The sequence below is a fragment of the Gymnoscopelus braueri genome, assembly GCF_963280865.1.
Source record: "Gymnoscopelus braueri genome assembly, chromosome: 14".
In the NCBI taxonomy this organism is placed as follows: Eukaryota; Metazoa; Chordata; class Actinopteri; order Myctophiformes; family Myctophidae; genus Gymnoscopelus; species Gymnoscopelus braueri.
Genome location: NC_137619.1, coordinates 30,540,999 through 30,558,414, shown reverse-complemented (window position 1 = coordinate 30,558,414; position 17,416 = coordinate 30,540,999). Strand labels below are relative to the sequence as shown.

The window sequence follows — 17,416 nt, the reverse complement described above, 5'->3', positions numbered from 1 at the left end:
GTGGGCTGTTATAGCGCCATGAGGCCAATTTGAAAGATTTTTATTTGGTCTACTGGGAGTGTGCCTGCAAAGTTTCATGACAATCGGACACTACGTTCATTATTTGTGGCATTGCGGGGCCCTCCCACAAACTTTGAAAGCAATCGGAATAGAATCTGAAACATCTGACAGACACGTCTTGATCACCTGACCACATTGATAATTTATACTGATTTGCGTGAGTTACTACTGTAGGAGTAGTAGCAAAAACGGTGTGATGGCGGTAAATCTTGTCAGGCGGAAATGGGCGTGGCCTATATGTGTGGAGTTGCGTCATGATCCAAGGAATCCAACACTTAGACTGTAGGACCTACGGTTCAAGAGTTGCGTCTTAAGTTTCATGCCAATCAGTCCAACAGTGCCGGAGATTAGCTGCTCACAGACACACAGACGGACAGACAGGGGTTAAAACATAGTCTCCGGCCTGGCGGAGACAATAACAGAACAGGAATTATGAGAAATAAATTGTACTGTGTACATACTTTAGCTCCTGTGCAATGGCAGCGATCTGCTCCACTCTGTCCTGATGGGCAGCTAGGTCACTCTCAAAGGCCTCATGTTTACGGAGCAACGCCCGCATCTCCGTCAGGGTGGCACTCTCATATTCCTTCTGGGAGAGGATCAGCTCTTTATCTGGATATCAAACACATACAAAAAAATAGGGAAGGAAAGGAGAGATAATAGAAAGAGGGGTAGAATTATTCATTATACTGATTAGCTGGTAGAGAAGGTGTCCGTTAATACTGGATATCGGAACACCTCCAACATAGTCCCGGTCAACAGCTTAATCACCATTCTAAATCAATGATGATATTAACCACATGAACCCTAGCATCCCCTATTCTGGACATATCATCATAATAGACAAACATTCTGCAAAAATAGCAGATCTACAACCTCACAATTGATGTGTATTATTCTTGTGTATTTATTCTTTTTGGGGGTTTTTTTCTGCCTTTATTTATAGTTTATAGTAGAGGCTGACAGCCTGAAATAGGGGGAAAAAGATGGGGAGAGACATGCAGCAAAGACCATCAATAACGGGACACGAATCCATGACCTTGTGGTTCAAAGGCTGCTCTACCGACTGAGCTACCCGGACACATGATTATTGTGAAAAAATATACCAGTGCAAGATTCTAATAAAAATAACTTTTGTATAATTGAAAAGGTTACACAGTATGATTTTAACATATTGTGAATAATGTTTTTGTGACTATGTTTGACATTTTGTTAATTCATCATCTCAGATCCACCAACGTCTACACATACCAGAAGGCTAAACACTTCTGGTGTGTGCGTCACTCCACCTGGATAAAGCAGAAAGTGGTACGGGTATGCAGTGTCTGTACAAACAGACAGTTGAGGACAGATAAGCAAGAAACTAATCTACACAAATACACAGGAAGATAAATCAAAGACATAAGACCAGTAGACAGCCGTATGTAGGACTGACCGCTTGCCCAGTTCTCATGGGCGGTGGCTTTTTGGCGGAACTTTTCGGCCAGATGATCAACCCTCTCCAGCCTCCGGATCTCAGTGAGAAGCCATTCCTCGTAGCCCCTCTCTGCCTGCTCCAGACCCTGCCAGGCACTGGCTATGTCCTGCAAACATACAGTGACATTATCAGACAATATTACACAGCAATATCCTGTGTAACTCAACTGTGTAACTCTGGTAACTCAGAGTGTAAAGAATGGACCCTGAGTCAGTTGTGGTGACTGCACACTAAAATCCCCAGTTCAGTTCCGCTCAGTCACTTTAATATTCCAGATAGGAATCGTCGCTTTCAGTCAGGAGCACATATAAAAACAACACAGTATATATTTTTTTAATTACATTAAGATCGTCTATAGAACACAATTTTTTGGAGTTGTTTAAAAATACAGCCTTTCTGAGATGTCATACATTCAGACACACATATTCATATATGTGAGGTGCTGGGGTACAACTTTCCCTGTTCTTGTCTTGTTTTGTCATCTGGGACACATGGAAGGAACTGTAAATGCAGGAGACCAATACTTGGTCAAGATCCTCCTGGTTGCTGGAAAGAAGGCTATCACCAAGAACTGGCTCAAGACTGATATAACAGACTATAAACAGTGGCAGACCATCATAGACAATATTCAAGACTTAAAAGACAGATTGAAAGTAAAGCAAGACGGGAAAAGTGGCTAATGTATACTATAAATTCAACAAAAGAGAGACATGAGCTAAAGAAAAGAAAATGAAATAGTTTTCTGTTTTTCTGTTATTTCTGTTTATTTAAGTTAGTCGTGTAATCATGTACTAGATTTAACTGTGTAGCTGATCATATTCAAGCAAAAAAAATTAGCACTTGCCCTAGCCTTGTTCATTTGTTGACCTGGCATCCTATAGTTTGTATAGTTTCATATTATAATTGTTTTGATATTATAATGTTTAGACTGATGATCTTGGTTTACTTATGATCCTAGATTACTGAGGCACTACACTGTCTCTATGCATTTGATGTATTACCTTGTGTTGTAACTAAGATGGTAAGTAGAATTAGATGAACTAGAATTGTCAATTATAGTGGGAGGATTATGTGGAGTGTTTTCAGCATAGTGAGACTTACAGACACCATCTTCCCCTCAGAGGGCATGAAGGCGGGGCGGTTGCTGATTCGCAGCTTGGTCTGCAAGGTGTTGAAGCTGATCTCCAGCTGGCACTTCTCCTGCACCTTGGGGGGCTTGTGCATGCGCCTGTAGTCCCTGAAGTCTTCCAGTTTCCTCTGCATCTCCGCCATGGTCTTCTCCGGGGTGCGGTTCTCCAACCAGGGGGTGGTGCGGCGGATCCATTCCAGTAGCTATAGTTGGAGAAGCATAGGCCAAGGTTGGGATAAAGAAGAAGAACCTGGGAGAGTTCTCTTTGGGGAGATCTGTCATCACCAGTCTAGGAAAGCTGTGATAAATTATTTATTTCTACAGAGAAGATCGATATACGCAGCAGTACGATACGTAAGCAGAGGAGAGGAGAATGCACTCCAATAAAAAGTAGCATAAGATAGGCTACTGTGAGCAAATATGTCAATATACCCCAGGTCCTACTTTTCAAATGTTTGTTTCTTGAAGGGAATGGTATTTGTTTACCTCACTGGCCAGTCTTTCATACTCCTCCATCATTTTCTCATTCTCCTGGTTCACACCCAGGACCTTGCAGATTCTGTTGGCTGCTGTCTCTGCCTAAGAGATCACCCAGACAGCAAGAGATGAAAACAAGAGCCCAAATAAAACAGCCTGCCATGTTTCATGTCCTCTTCTACAAAACCCACCATGCACATAGAATCCTAAACAAAGTCAGTCAGGACAACTCACGTATTGCTATTGGTATTAGTAGAAGTATATTTATTGTAATATCATAAGTTTGGCTTTGGCTGACCGGATCTGATTTTATCATAACACCCCCCCCCCCCAAACCCCCATGTACACAATCAAGTGGAACTTTGCTGGGGGTTGAGGTGGGTGAAGAGCAGTAGGATTCACACAGCAGATGAATGGACACATTTAAAGTTTCACATTTAGAGCGTGCAAACAATGTGAATGATGATAAATGTGCAGTACAGGGTGAGCCAATGCAATCAAGTTTCCTGACTGAAATTTACATTTACATTTTTATTGATAACATTTTTAAATAGACAAGTAATACAAAAAATGATCATAATACATCCACAGAACTTTAAAAAGGTGTGTTATAAAAGTATTGCTTTCCCTTCATTGAAAAAAGTTATATTTGTCTAAACTAATCCCATCATGGCACTCTACAGTTGCCAACATGTTTGCATACAAAACAAGTAATGTTACAGGTTCAGATTGTGTACCTGCTCGGCCCCAGCAAAAGCATGGTAAAAGCAGGACACATAGGTCATGATGGCTCTCTCATCAGGCTTGGGGGTGTTTATGATATCTACAGTGCAGAGGGGGGAGGGGGAGGAGGGAGAGGAGAGGGAGATGAAGGGGCAAGGACAAGAGAGAGAGGAGGGAATACATCAAAAGGACTGACGATGGAGAGTGGAGGAAGTGTAGCCTTTCTGGAGGAAGAGGAGAACTATTACTACACCTTTAATGAATATAGCATGGTATATTTCCTATCTAAAAAGTAAAATGTAACTTGTTCACTCTCTCAGGGTTACAAGTGGATTTTACTGTGTATGCGCATATACCCAGCTAGCTGACCAGGGCAGCCTTCAGTTAGTGTGAACTGAAGAAAAGGTCAGCCTTTAGACAGGATTAAAAGAAAGAATCTATGGCTTGTACACTGCAGGATTTGTTCACACAATCTGAAGGCAGTCCGATGCAGTCGCCTAAGCAAGGACAATTGCGGGATTCACAACGTGACTAGATCTACGGCCTAACCTTCTCTACATCTGAGAATGTGTGATAGTAACTGGATACATAAGTTATTATAGTCCTTTCGTCAGGTTTGAATTTGCTGGCTATATGTCTGTGTAAGGGATATTGTAGATTAGAACAACACTACATTTATGCAAAATAGTCATGCACAAACCAGCAAGATATGGTGGCACTTTTCAGCAAATACTGTGTGCAGGGTTCAATCTGCTGAGGCATCCACTGGTGGACTGAATTAAATACATGCATTTTCTTTTGGAAAATGTAGACTGTCTGTATGAAGCTATTCATATTATTATAATATCTGTTGGGTAATATCACAATTTAACAATTTAATAAAAAAATGTAATAACCAGCCTTTATAAATAAATAGCCTTTTTTTCAACAAAAACAAAATAACAGATCTACAAACTTTGCAATGCGATGCGTTGTGAGCTTGTAGATTGCCAATTTGTGCTATAACGTATATAGGTAGTAGTAAAGGGGAAAAAAATAATTACCAATTGAACCCTGACTGTAGGAGATATTCAATATCCTTATAGCGTGAATATGGACCATGAATTCATATAAGGTCATGCTATATAATAAAGCGTTACCTTCAGCGTCCAGCATTTTGGGAATGTCCAGGTGTTTCTCTGCAATGTCAAAAGCCAGGTTCAGGTTCCCCAGAGGATCATCCTAAATAAAGAGACACAATGCTAATCAGTGCACAGCCATTGGACTTAAAATACCTCTGTGATGACCTCTCATGTACAGTAGATCTTAATGGTGAATGCTATAGTGGGCAGACAACACGCCCCTGACGATAACATGCACAGAGATTTTTTTTTAAGTTGGCAGATTTAACAAGCAGAAAATGTTGTGCTTGGCTTCCTTGTTGATCAACGTGTTCAGGTTTTTGTATCCACTGACTCGATTACTGTGTGGGTGCCTGCGCATCGCTTATGTTGCCCGGGTTATTGAAATACCCTCTCTCTCTCACTCTCTCTCCCCTCTCCCTCTCCCTCTCCCTCTCCTTCTCCCTCCTCTCTCTCTCTCTCTCTCTCTCTCTCTCTGTGTCTCTGTCTCTCTCGCTCTTAGTCATTGGTAGAGCACTGGTCTGACATCACAAACAGTTACACACCGGGGGCATTTTCAGTGTGGCTCAACAAGAGGTTAGCAGTCTATGACAGGGTCTCTGTGTGTGTGTGTGTGTGTGTGTGTGTGTGTGTGTGTGTGTGTGTGTGTGTGTGTGTGTGTGTGTGTGTGTGTGTGTGTGTGTGTGTGTGTGTGTGTGTGTGTGTGTGTGTGTGTGTGTGTGGTGCGGTGCTTGTTGTGCTTGTGCTTGTTGTGGACAGCCCATTGCTGTGTGGATCGGTGATGCATGCAAGTCAATTTGCTTTTCTCGTACAACTTAATCTGATGTGAGAAATAGCCAGCATTTGGAAAGATGAATTGGGGCTTATTAAGCCGACAGCTGAGCGTAAACCTTCCCCTGCTAATGGGGCAGAGTGAGTCAGTGAGAGTGCATAGTGTGCTTTTGGGGGTGGAGAGGATGCCAATGCCATCATGCTGCAGCTATTGTCCCTATGTCTTTCCCACTGTTCCACTGTGGTGGGGGGGGGGGGGGGGGCATGAGGTCCACACACTACATGACAGGGCCAGCTGCTCACAGATCCAGTGCAGGGCAAAAGGGATGGATAGAGGGATGGATGGGCCAAGTGATAGATTAATGGTGGGATATATGGAAGGAAACCCCCAGGGCATGCGTGTATCCATGTCTGTCTGTCTGTCTGTGGTCCCTCCCTGCCCAGAGCCATTTCGGCGGGACATAACACTCAGAGCTTACAAGACACATTCACCTGGAGCCAGACTCAACAGCTGACTGGTCCACAATGCAACTGTCTCCCGGCAGGGGAAATCTGGAGTATTAATTTAAGAGAGTGTTCTGAGAGTGTTAAAATGGACACTTGTCAATGTAGCAGTGGAAAGTTGAGATATGACTGATTGATTGTGTTTGTGTGTGTGCGTGCATGACAAGTGCGCGTGACAATGAGAAAGACGAGAACGAGAACGGAAGAGAGTGGGCGTGTGTGGGCGCGTGTGCTCATCAACACCTCATTGTTTCAGTTTGTCTGGATAAATACTCATGACTAATTAACACATTGACATGCAAACCGGAGGGGATAATATCTAGCATTACACCTCATTACACTGACTGATAAATCTTGTACTGTATACACTCAGTCAGTAGTCTTGCCTCAGGATAGATATTATTGTCCTCTGTTAAAGGACCAGGAGTCCCTTACTAAAGTAGCAAACAATACTGTACGTAGCAGCCAGGGCCACAACAGAGGTAACGCTAAGCCAGGGCTCTGCAGGGACCAAGCTCATGTTTCGGTGTCTATTCGGGGTAGGACCAAGCCAGGGCAGTGAGTGTTGGGGTGGGGACTGTGTTTTGAATACAGTTGTAAAAGGGGATGTGAAATACATGATCTAGACTAGAGGGGGTGAAATATTTGGATAAGGGATGTGCAGTATACTCACAATATCTTTTTTTATTTTACAATTGTTGGTAGACAGTTGACATGTACCTTACATGCCTACCTAGTCCGCGATTATATTTACTGTATGATTGTTGCTACTATTGTGAGGGCATGAAAATCTGACATAATACTTTCCAATTTCTTGCCTACTGGGCTGAGGTTTTTCCCAGAAGCTGTCGAGACACAGAATACATTGGGAGGTTATGTCAGATTTTCACATGCCCTCTCAATAGAGCGATAGGATTCAGGTTACAATTCGTCGAAGTCGCCCTTTCAGGAATGAGGTGGATGTGGTTAGGCTAGATGACATTCCATCATCAGACAGATACTGATATGATATTGGCTAACTGACACAATATTCACTATCAAAATAACAAAATATCTATTTATCTGCATTCTCCAATGTTTGTGTACAACCATTTTTTTATTGCAGTCTACATGACTTTATGCATAAACTAGAGCGTATTAGTACAATAGTACCAATGGAACCAGTGTTACTGTACTCTACAATAGCGATTCTCCACCATTCAGTCAGGACCACAAAGTGGGCCAGAAAAACCACAAAAACCACAAAGGACCACAAAGTATGTCCTTAATAAAGTGACATTGTGGTTTGATGTACTGTACTCTGATCAGCTCAAAATGTAGGTCTTCATGCTCCACCAGTCGAGAACCACTGTTCTACAAAAATCAAACACTGTGCTGCACTGCCCTTCCAATACCTTCAGACAAGCGTACTTCTGATCTGGTCTGTGTGCGTGGATCAAGGCACAGAAAGCCAGTCCGTTCTTCGAACTTAGATAACACATTCAAGACAGGGAAGCAGGGTACGTGCAAAGTCATGTGACATTATATTGTCAGTGGGGAGAGGCATGAGTCAAAGGTGCCATATGACTCTAGTTACATTTACTTCAGTGCTTTCCTGCAGTGAAGGGAAACATCTCAACTGAACCAACCCAATGAAGGGTTATTACGCTCATTTCAGTTTTAATTAAATTAAAATAAATTTCAATTTATAACTGACCGATATGGCACCGCTGCACTGTGAAAATATCCAATCTACAAGCTCACAAGACATTGCGATGTGAAGCGTTGTGTGCTTATAAATCGGCTAATTTCACAATGTGACTCTGACGTATGATGGGGTATAAGTTAAGTATATAGGCCACGGCTATTTTTTAGAATGTTCGCCCATAATGACAGGCTCAAAATGGGAAATCCAGGGTTAATGAGGTTAATCCAAAGGCAGTGACGTGTTACGTTTTGTGGACACCACTAGACTGTTAGTGCCTGGGGTTGACACACAGCATCACTGTTACAGGTGGGACACACAGGAGACCTTGTTGAGCTTAGAGAAGTCGATGAGGTCGGGTCTGTGTCTATGGATCAGGGCACAGAAGGCCAGGCCGTCCTTCCAGCTTCACCAGGTGGTAAAGAGAAGCAGCATGTCAGAACTTGTGACACTTCAGAATACAGGAAAGAAATATTCAACTCATGGGTGAAAATTCCCCAAAGCACTTTTTTGTCTGGGGTTGGTATGACCAACTTGTGGTGGAGGTGCAATGATAGTTCTTAAAGTACTGACAGCAAGGTAAAGTGCTCATTAATAATCTGATTTTTCTCTTATGTCATATAGGGGGTGGGTATTGACCGCCATGTGATTATGCAAAATGTTTGCCGTTTGTCGGTCAGCAATACCAACAACTGAACATTGTCACTGTGCTACTAGATTTTTTGGAAATGTTGAACTACATCAAGACCCCACATTTATAAATTTGATCTATAAAACGGTGCTTGGTTGGCCAGCAACATCTGAACATTACTAATGAAGTCAATAACTTATGACAAACACACATTATGGGAAATCAAGTTCTTTAGAACTCCAGCTGGTTTACACTTAGTTAAGTGCTGGTGTTGTGCGCCTAAAAAAAGCTTCTCCAAGCTCACACCTCGTCACATCTTGAAGATCGGCTAAGTTCTGCACACGACACCAGCGTGCAACTAAATATAAATTAAGCATCAGGAGGGAAAAGAATGTATGGAATGTGTCACCTGAATTTCAACCACATAACATCACGTCACCTCCGCTGAGCAGTTTACAGTTAAACACATACCTGATATGGAAGTTTTGGACATTGACATTCCTGTAGGGAGCAGTCTTTCTCTGGCACCACAAGAGAAGACCTTCCTTAGCAGATGTTTCTAAGGAAAGAGTGGAAAGCCAGACATTATTTTATATTTATGGGAGCTTAATCTCCAGATTACACATTGTCTGAACAAAACAGACATAGAAAATGTATTGGTGGCCTCAACCTGAACCTCGCTAGATGTTACACATCCCATCATCATGTCACCTTCCACATTGATGTCCTGAATGGCGAAGCGGAGGATGATGGTCCAAATCATTCCGAGAGTCATCTTTACATTCCCATCTACAATCTCTGAAAAACAAACACTGTTAAGATTAAAATACATCACAGAAACGTACAGTAACACAGTAAAGCCTGATTTATACTTTGTTTGTTGCGCACCAGTGTCGTGAGCTGAAAATAGCCAATCTACAAGCTCACAACGCATCGTCGCAGGGCTGCAAATTGTGAGCTTGTAGATCAGGTATTTACGATGCAGGAGTTGGGATATCAGCACACAAAGGAGTATACATCAAGCTCCACACAATGGTGTTATAGTTCTACATTTGGGAACCAATGTTGTGATGTACGCTAATTATGTCCAGGAGCAATTCTGATACCTTCAGCACCAATGGAGACCAGTTTCACTCCTTTGCTTGTGATGTATTCCAGTGCTTTATTGACGTTGGCGATCTTATGAAAACGCATCTTCCCTCTGTCTGGCTTGGGTAACCTCTCACCTACAAATTTGGCACATGAAAAAGATTCATTGTATTTTCTCATTATCAAATAATGCAATAATTAAGAAAAATACATTTCTTTAAATTAAAAATAAAACCAATCAACAAAGGTAATAATGAGAGCTAACACAGTTTATGTAAAGAAGTTAAAAATAATTATTAATGAAATAAGTTAATGTCAAAATGTTTTTTAGAAGGCCGAACCACACTTAAACGTAATTAATATGCCATTGCCATCCCACAACGGTGTAGCTTGCTGACAATATTCTTTTAACTACAGTGATGTCACAACAGAGTAGTATGTGCAACAAGCGGAATGGAATCGGTGTCACATGTGTTGGAGGTGCAAACAAAGGTGCTTCTTGTGTGGAGTTGGCTCCTTTTTATGGCTCAGGAGTTTGAAGAATTCATGTTTGGACATCCCATCTTCATTTTTCATAAGATCGAGGTTGTTGCAGGTCTCTGTTCTACAATATGTAACCATAGTCTTTACACTAGGGCAGAAAAATATATCTATAACTGTAAACGATGCTGATACCAACTCTAAGACAATGCCGGATTTGTCCACGCCTCAAAATACCTGTATGTGTGTCTCAAAGAATTGTGACAGCAAGCAACACCATTGTACTACAGACTCAGCATACTTTTTTTTGTCATCTGACCTGAGATAACCTCCAGAAGCAGCATGAGTTTCAGTCCATTCCTGAAGTCCTCCTCAATGTTTTCAATCTGTGTCCCCGCTTTCCTCAGATGCGAGTTACACCAGGCTGTGAAGGTCTGTCAGGAAAGGGAGACTATGGTCATTCCGATGTGGATATAACAGCCTTAAAGCCTCATTTACACTTCAATTCAACTGTGTCGCTCGCCTAAGATTTTCAAGCGAAAATCCGTTTCTTGCAGTGAACATTGTATGACCAAGTATACAGATGAAACTCTACAAATGCATTTGTGGGACATTTTAGTGTTTATTCTAGATCTAAAACTCAAACATGGAGTAATTCAGCCATTCATTGTGTCAGGGTATCTCAGTTGGTAGCACTCGCCTTTGGACCGCAAGGACCTGCATGGGTTTGATCCTGTGTACGTACCACCAACTCAGCATATAAGTTGTGAGGTAAGGTGCTGGGAGCTGATGGTACAGTAGGTGTTGCACTCCACCGAAGCAATCCATCTCCCAGGGGTCTAGCATATGCCCATTGAAAAACGGATAGACACCCTTGTTTCGGCCAACACCAACAATAAGCCACTCTGACCTACTTTAATTACAGCCATTCAAACATGGAGTGATTTCAGTGTAGGCCCAACTTATTGTAATTGTACTGAAAGATCATTCAAACATTTAAAGATGGAGTCATCTCAATTTAAGGACAATTTTGGCCTTTCTTTACCACTGTAGGTATCCCTTAGTTTACATGGTCTCACATTGAGGACCATGTTAGAGATTTTAAGTGTTTTATTGCACTTTGCACCTGCTACTGCTCTGGGTGGACTACTTGTTGTGATGATAATTTTTGTTTGCCCAAATGAAGCGATACCATGAACCATAGTACATTACTGTACATGCATTATATCCTTTTCTCTTGTGAATGTAAACAAACTGAAGCTAACAGCTTAACAAGTCTTCGCTAAAATGCCATGAATCATGTCGACCCTCAGTCCCTTTGACCACTGCTAGATTAACCCATTAACTGAGGGTCAGTTGGCCCCTTGGTGTCCAGTTGCAAATTCAATAGACACCTTCTTTGTATGTTGTAAAATGGAAGGAGAAGCATGGCTAATACAAAAATGAGCTATAACACAGTCTCACAGATTGTGCTGAAATCCATTAGATTGAGTTTGGACAGGATCAGATCTTCATTGTCTTTACCCCAATACGGTGGTGTCCTACGCCAAAAATAGCAGATCTACAAGATCACAATGCGTCATAGACACCGGCACACAACTACCCGGTAAGTATAAATCAGGGCTTTTCTCCTCCTATTTTTATAATAGAAATCTTTCAATAGCCAGCAGCAGAGCACATGGGCGATCAGCACTGTACAGATGAAAGCTGGAAGCAGACCCCCAGAGCACATTCCAGCTGATATAAGGTGTTAAATTTAGACTGCTCTGGGAGACCTCATGATAAGTGACAGAGAGGAAAATGTCTAAACTTCCCTTCATATCAAGATTGTTTGAAAGTGTCACATAGAAGCAGAGCATTCTCCCCCACTCCTCCTCATGTTGGTCATCAATCTTAACATTGATGACGTGATCATCAGTAGAGCCTGACCGATCTCCATCTTTTTTAATGTTTTTTTTTTTTTTTTTTTTTTTTAGTAGACAATTATTTTCTACACCCTTTTTCTCCCCAATGTAGTCAATTCCAATGGATTCCTCCCCACACTAGGGCTGTCAGTTCTCCTCTATAATCCCATTCGAATTTCAATGCTTTATTATTTTTAATATTCGAATATTTTTGAATATGTTATATAATATATAATTATATAAAATTATGCATTTTTTATGTAAATTGGGTAAATTTAATTATGTACATTTAGTACAATAATAAACATATACGTGCACACATACAAATGCTCTAATAACAGGCTAAACAAAATAGTGAAACCAACTATATTAGTTTATAGTTATGGTTATGGCTTTAATTTATATAGTTAGTTAAAAATATATATATTTTCGAATAGTGAAATTCGTTCTGACAGCCCTACCCCACACGCATTTCTGTGTTGTCACTGCCGTTGCATCCTACTGGCTCACCTGCCAGTGAGGAGCCCCCACCGGGAGGACGTAGAGCCTTCGTCCTACTCCTCCCGCCCAACGCTCCCTGCTGACAGGTGTCCGTGCCAGCCCGTAGGAGTACATGCAATGATCAATATCACCCTCCCCGCCCGCCCGGCCCGACTTCCCTCCCCCGAACACGGGCCAATTGTGTTCGCAGAGACGCCCGACAAAGCCGGACGCAGCAAGGTGGATTCGAACCCACAACCTCCGTGTGGTGGGCAGGGGCTTTAACACTTTAGCGCCTTTAAAAAAATAAAAAGTAAGTTCTCTTTGACATATTTTTCTCCCTACTCTCCCGAATATAATCTTGAAAAAAAAAAAAAAGTTTGCTTATAGGTTAGGAGGATAAATGTTCTGAAATATACTACAACCTTTACAAAATATACATTTCTAATTGATTTGAAAACGTTTGACAAAATATTGGTCAAACATTGGCAATTGGTGGGCTAGGACTCTCCAAAATCGGGATCAGCAACTTCTGAACCGTACAGTAGTTAGCTCAAGGCTAATCTACACATACAGTACAGCGTCACACAATGTCAAACAGAATAGTGTCACATAATATAGTACCGTGAAGTATACCCTTTGCGTCGTTTAAAATAAATTATTTACTTTAGGCATAGAGTACGAGCTGTGTGAGTCTGACTTCCTTCTTTTAAGCATAATATAGTACACACATTTAGTTGCTGTGATTAAAATGCGTCAATTCACTGTATTTGTGCTTTTTTATTACGTTACACTGCCCATTGATAGAAACACATGGGTCTACCCTGCAGTTCCTTTAAGAGCACTATGCTCTTACACCTACTCCTTGCCTGTGTGTGCTGTGAAGGTTTCCTGTAGAGGCTGCCCCACAGAAGGACTGCCTACAAATGTAATATTAGTGGGCTTTGGGGGGGTCGGTGGCTTTCATTTAATTCCACACCGCAGGACAAACCCTCAGGCATTCTGTATGTGCCATTGAGTCATTGTCCTCCTCATTAAAAAAGAAACCATGGCCGACTGACTGGCCCCTCAGATCTGACCCTGTCAGAGTTACAGACCCCTACCATCCACCTCTCTAACCCCACACCACCAGCACCGCCATCCAGCACCCCTGACGATCAGAGCTAAATATATTTATGAATCACATCCCGTGAGGACCACCCCTGTCCCTGAAGTGGCTGATGCCTTTGAGGCAGTGCTAGGTCACAGGCTAGCTGTATAAGGTGTCCAGGGGGTGGAAAATAATCGAGCGCCGAGTACTTGACTGGCATTCTGATGTTATGGTATATGATGATGGCTAGCAAATGGAACAAGAGAATGCCGTGATACCTGAAAAAGACCTTTATCAAGAATGTTATTGATTTTTCAATATTTGCTTGTCTGAGCAAATTTGACTGCCTCGTTAATCAGTGTTACATAGAAGTGTATAAGTCTGATGAGTTTCCATCACTCTCTGTGCACGATAATGCTACGCACACCAAAGTCCTTATAGTGGTGCCTGCCAACGGCAGAATAAACTAATGGTCTTCAAGAGACAAGAAGGTGGCCGCACACACTGGTAGTCAAAGTGCCAATATTTTATTATAGAACGCAGAGTAAACTAGAAAAAGTGCTCCTCGGAGCACAGGTCTCCGCCAGGTCAGGTAGGTTATTGTGGGCCAGCAATGTTCAGAATTTGCCAATCAGGATGGAATATAAAAAATGGGACGGAACCATCTTGATCACTTGACTATAGAGATAATGTGTACTGATTTGCGTGAAATTTGGACAAAATATGAAAGCCTAATCTCAAAATATGTGTTTTACATAAGTCGGCCTCCTGGTGGTGCTATAAAAGGCTAATGTGAAAAATGCAGGGCAGATGTTTTTCCTTGGCCTCTAGGGAGTATGCGTGCAAAGTTTCACGCAGATCGGTGCAGTTACAGTTAAAAACGCAAATTGGCCTTTTATAGCGCCACCATGAGGCTGATTTGAAAATGTTCATGTGGCATTTCTTCCTCGGCCTAGTGGGAATGTGCGTGTGAAATTTCACAGAAATCGCAAGTTGTGTTCATGATTTGAGGCATTTAGTTCAAAATGGACCAATCCTGCAAACTTTAGAAGCCAACCTTAGCCAATCAGGATGGAATATGGAAAATCAGACAGATCCGTGTTGATCAAATGAATATAGAGATACTGTGTACCGATTTGCGTGATGTTTGGATAAAATCTGTAGGAGTAATATAAAAAAATGGGTTTTGCACAAATCGGCCTTCTGGTGGCGCTATAACAGGGCCATGTAAAAATAATTGGGGCAGAGGTTCTGAATTGGCATCCAGGGAGTGTGTGTGCACAGTTTCGCAGCGACCGGGCCAACGGTGCCGGAGATTAGCTGTTCACAGACAGATGGACACACGGACACACGGACGGACGGACAAGGGGTAAAACATACTCTCTCGCCATGCCTTTCGGCCTGGCGGAGGCAACAAACCAACGTTTCAGCAGGTAACTGCCTTCTTCAGGGTAGAAGGTACCCTGTCCTATAATAAAATATTGGCACTTTGGCTACCAGTGTGCGGCCACCTTCTTGTTTCTTGAAGACCACTATTTAGTTTATCCATCACTCTCTAACATAAATCAGCAATGGAAGCTTAACAATAGGAAATCCCCTAGAATGTAGGGTCAGACAGGTGTGTTATGGTATGGTTTATCTAGGGCCTAGAGATAAACCATACCATAACACACCTGTCTGACCTGGTCACATAAGTAGTGGCACATTTAGAGGTAAGCCACATTAAATCAAAGTTGAAAAATACTTTAAATAAGTCTCCACTACATCTCAGAGGCAAAAATTATACTTTTACTCCACTACAATTATTTGAAAACTTTAGTTACTAGTTACTTTGCCCCGTGGCAGTACACAGCCTTTGTCACCAAATTGTGCATGCCAAAAAGGAAATAGATAATACAATACTATAATATTACACACAAGTAGCCTACATTTAACACTAAGGGAGGGTTGGATTTAAATTGGTGGTTTGCTACTTTGTGAATCCAGCTATATGGTTCTGTCAAGACATGAGGTTTAGACAAAGTGCATTTCTAAGTTTTGTTCACCATTTGTGAAGAGAGCAGCAAGTTATGGCATAGGACACTCTAAAGCCCTAAAACCAAGTGACAGAGTGGCAGGCCTATATTCAGATGGCTGCTGGCTGGTGCTGGTACAATATTTTGTGCTGTTTCTATAAACAAAGGAATTCCACACCAAGGACACTGGATTAACCCACTATAATGCCTTTTGGTCCTGGGGTTAAAATTAGATATAGCATCCATTCTAATCCCAAGAACGTCATCATGTGTTAGAAGCATCTGTTGACAGTTGGCATTCCAGGCCTATCAGTGGAATGGCAACAGTCTGGAGAGCCGCTCATAGAGCTATTGTTAGCTGGTACCCACTGCATCTCCCATCTCCCCAGGCCCAGGCGTACAAGCCGCCACATACCACCAACTGTATAGACGAGCACTGTATGAACTCAACAACATAAAGAATACCTTTTTCAATTAACACATTTTCAGAAAATATAGCAGAGAAAGGTTTGTGACCAGAATTGCACAAAACACCATTAATGCTCAATGAATAGCCTAAGCCAGGGGTCTTCAACGTTTTTCAGGCCAAGGACCCCTTAGCTGAGAGAGAGATGAAGCAGGGACCCCCACTAGCCCTGAAACATGACTGTCATACAAGCGTCATGTGAACCATGGCTAGGACCCCCACTAACATTGTATAACATTATGTTGCAGTGGATTTCATAAATAGCTTCATAGACTTGTTTGACAGCACTATCATCAGTGTTGGATTCATGTTAATGTGTATTTTCAGACAGTTAACCACTTAAACCCTCAATACTTAGAAAACTTGTACTTGATCTACTCTTTTTTACCCCAACACCTAACCTCTTCTGCAAGGCGGTGAACTTGTGAGCTTGTAGATCTGCTATTTTCGGCTAATGTTTCCCTCAGAAAAGGAATTCTAGGGTTCAAGTGGTTAATGTAAAAACAAAGTTCCTATCACACAAACATTAAAGTGGTAGTGTAGTGTAGTAACTCATGTCCCCCTGGCCTGTAGTAACTCAGGTCACGGACCCCCTGTTGAAGACCCCTGGCCTAGGTAATTGGGTATTTGGTCGTTACAACGCGCTATTCTGTCGCTTTTATTGGACTTACTTTCCTCTGCTGTTTCTCCCAGGCAGGGTCCAGCAGCAGGTCTCTGTCCCATTCATCCTCCTGCAGCATGTAGATGTCCTCTGAATCGTAGACGTAGCCGTTATCATAAAGCACCGTTGTCTCCATCTGGGCCATCATCATTGTCTCCCAAAATCTCAATCAAGCCCTCTCTGGATCCCCTTTGTGCTGGACGTTCAGCTTAATTACTTCAAATGTAGTGAACAGAATGTTACTTGTCCTCTTGTTTCTGATCTCGTCTCTCTCTCTCTTTCGCTCTCTTTCACCCTTGCCCTTGCCCTCCCCGTCAGACGTCTGGACCGGTTGCCACAGCGAGACCAGCGATCGTATCAATTAAGTACTGGCTAGTCACGTGACTCTCTCTCTCCACAAGTCTCCACATGTATGCAGTGTGTGTGCGTCTCGGCTGAGTGTGGGCTCTGTGGTAAACAGAGACACAGTGCAGAGCTCTGATACAGTAGCCTACACACAGTGGTGGAAAAAGTAGGCTACTCATATTTTTTACTTAAGTTAAGTATATACTTGGGGTGTTTTTTTTACACTTAAAAGTCCAGAATTCTAAATTTACTTGAGTAAAAGTACAAAAGTAGTTGGTATCACAATGTACTTAAAGGAGTAGTTCACCC

General features: G+C 42.1%; 1 protein-coding gene across 1 annotated transcript in view; it reads right to left on the bottom strand.

Annotated features, from left to right (window-relative positions):
• actn2b (actinin, alpha 2b) overlaps positions 1–17,029 on the bottom strand; it is a 34,974-nt gene extending 17,945 nt beyond the window's left edge. The window contains exons 1-12 of the mRNA XM_080450208.1: positions 16,773–17,029; positions 10,466–10,580; positions 9,684–9,803; positions 9,289–9,375; positions 9,049–9,136; positions 8,274–8,352; positions 5,006–5,087; positions 3,881–3,966; positions 3,153–3,245; positions 2,639–2,869; positions 1,496–1,643; positions 522–672 (exon numbers count right to left, since the gene is read on the bottom strand). Coding sequence (XP_080306334.1) covers positions 522–672; positions 1,496–1,643; positions 2,639–2,869; positions 3,153–3,245; positions 3,881–3,966; positions 5,006–5,087; positions 8,274–8,352; positions 9,049–9,136; positions 9,289–9,375; positions 9,684–9,803; positions 10,466–10,580; positions 16,773–16,913 — 1,421 coding nt within the window. The 5' untranslated portion in view covers positions 16,914–17,029. The remainder of the gene's footprint in view (positions 1–521; positions 673–1,495; positions 1,644–2,638; positions 2,870–3,152; positions 3,246–3,880; positions 3,967–5,005; positions 5,088–8,273; positions 8,353–9,048; positions 9,137–9,288; positions 9,376–9,683; positions 9,804–10,465; positions 10,581–16,772) is intronic.
• Between the last annotated feature and the right edge of the window lie 387 nt (positions 17,030–17,416).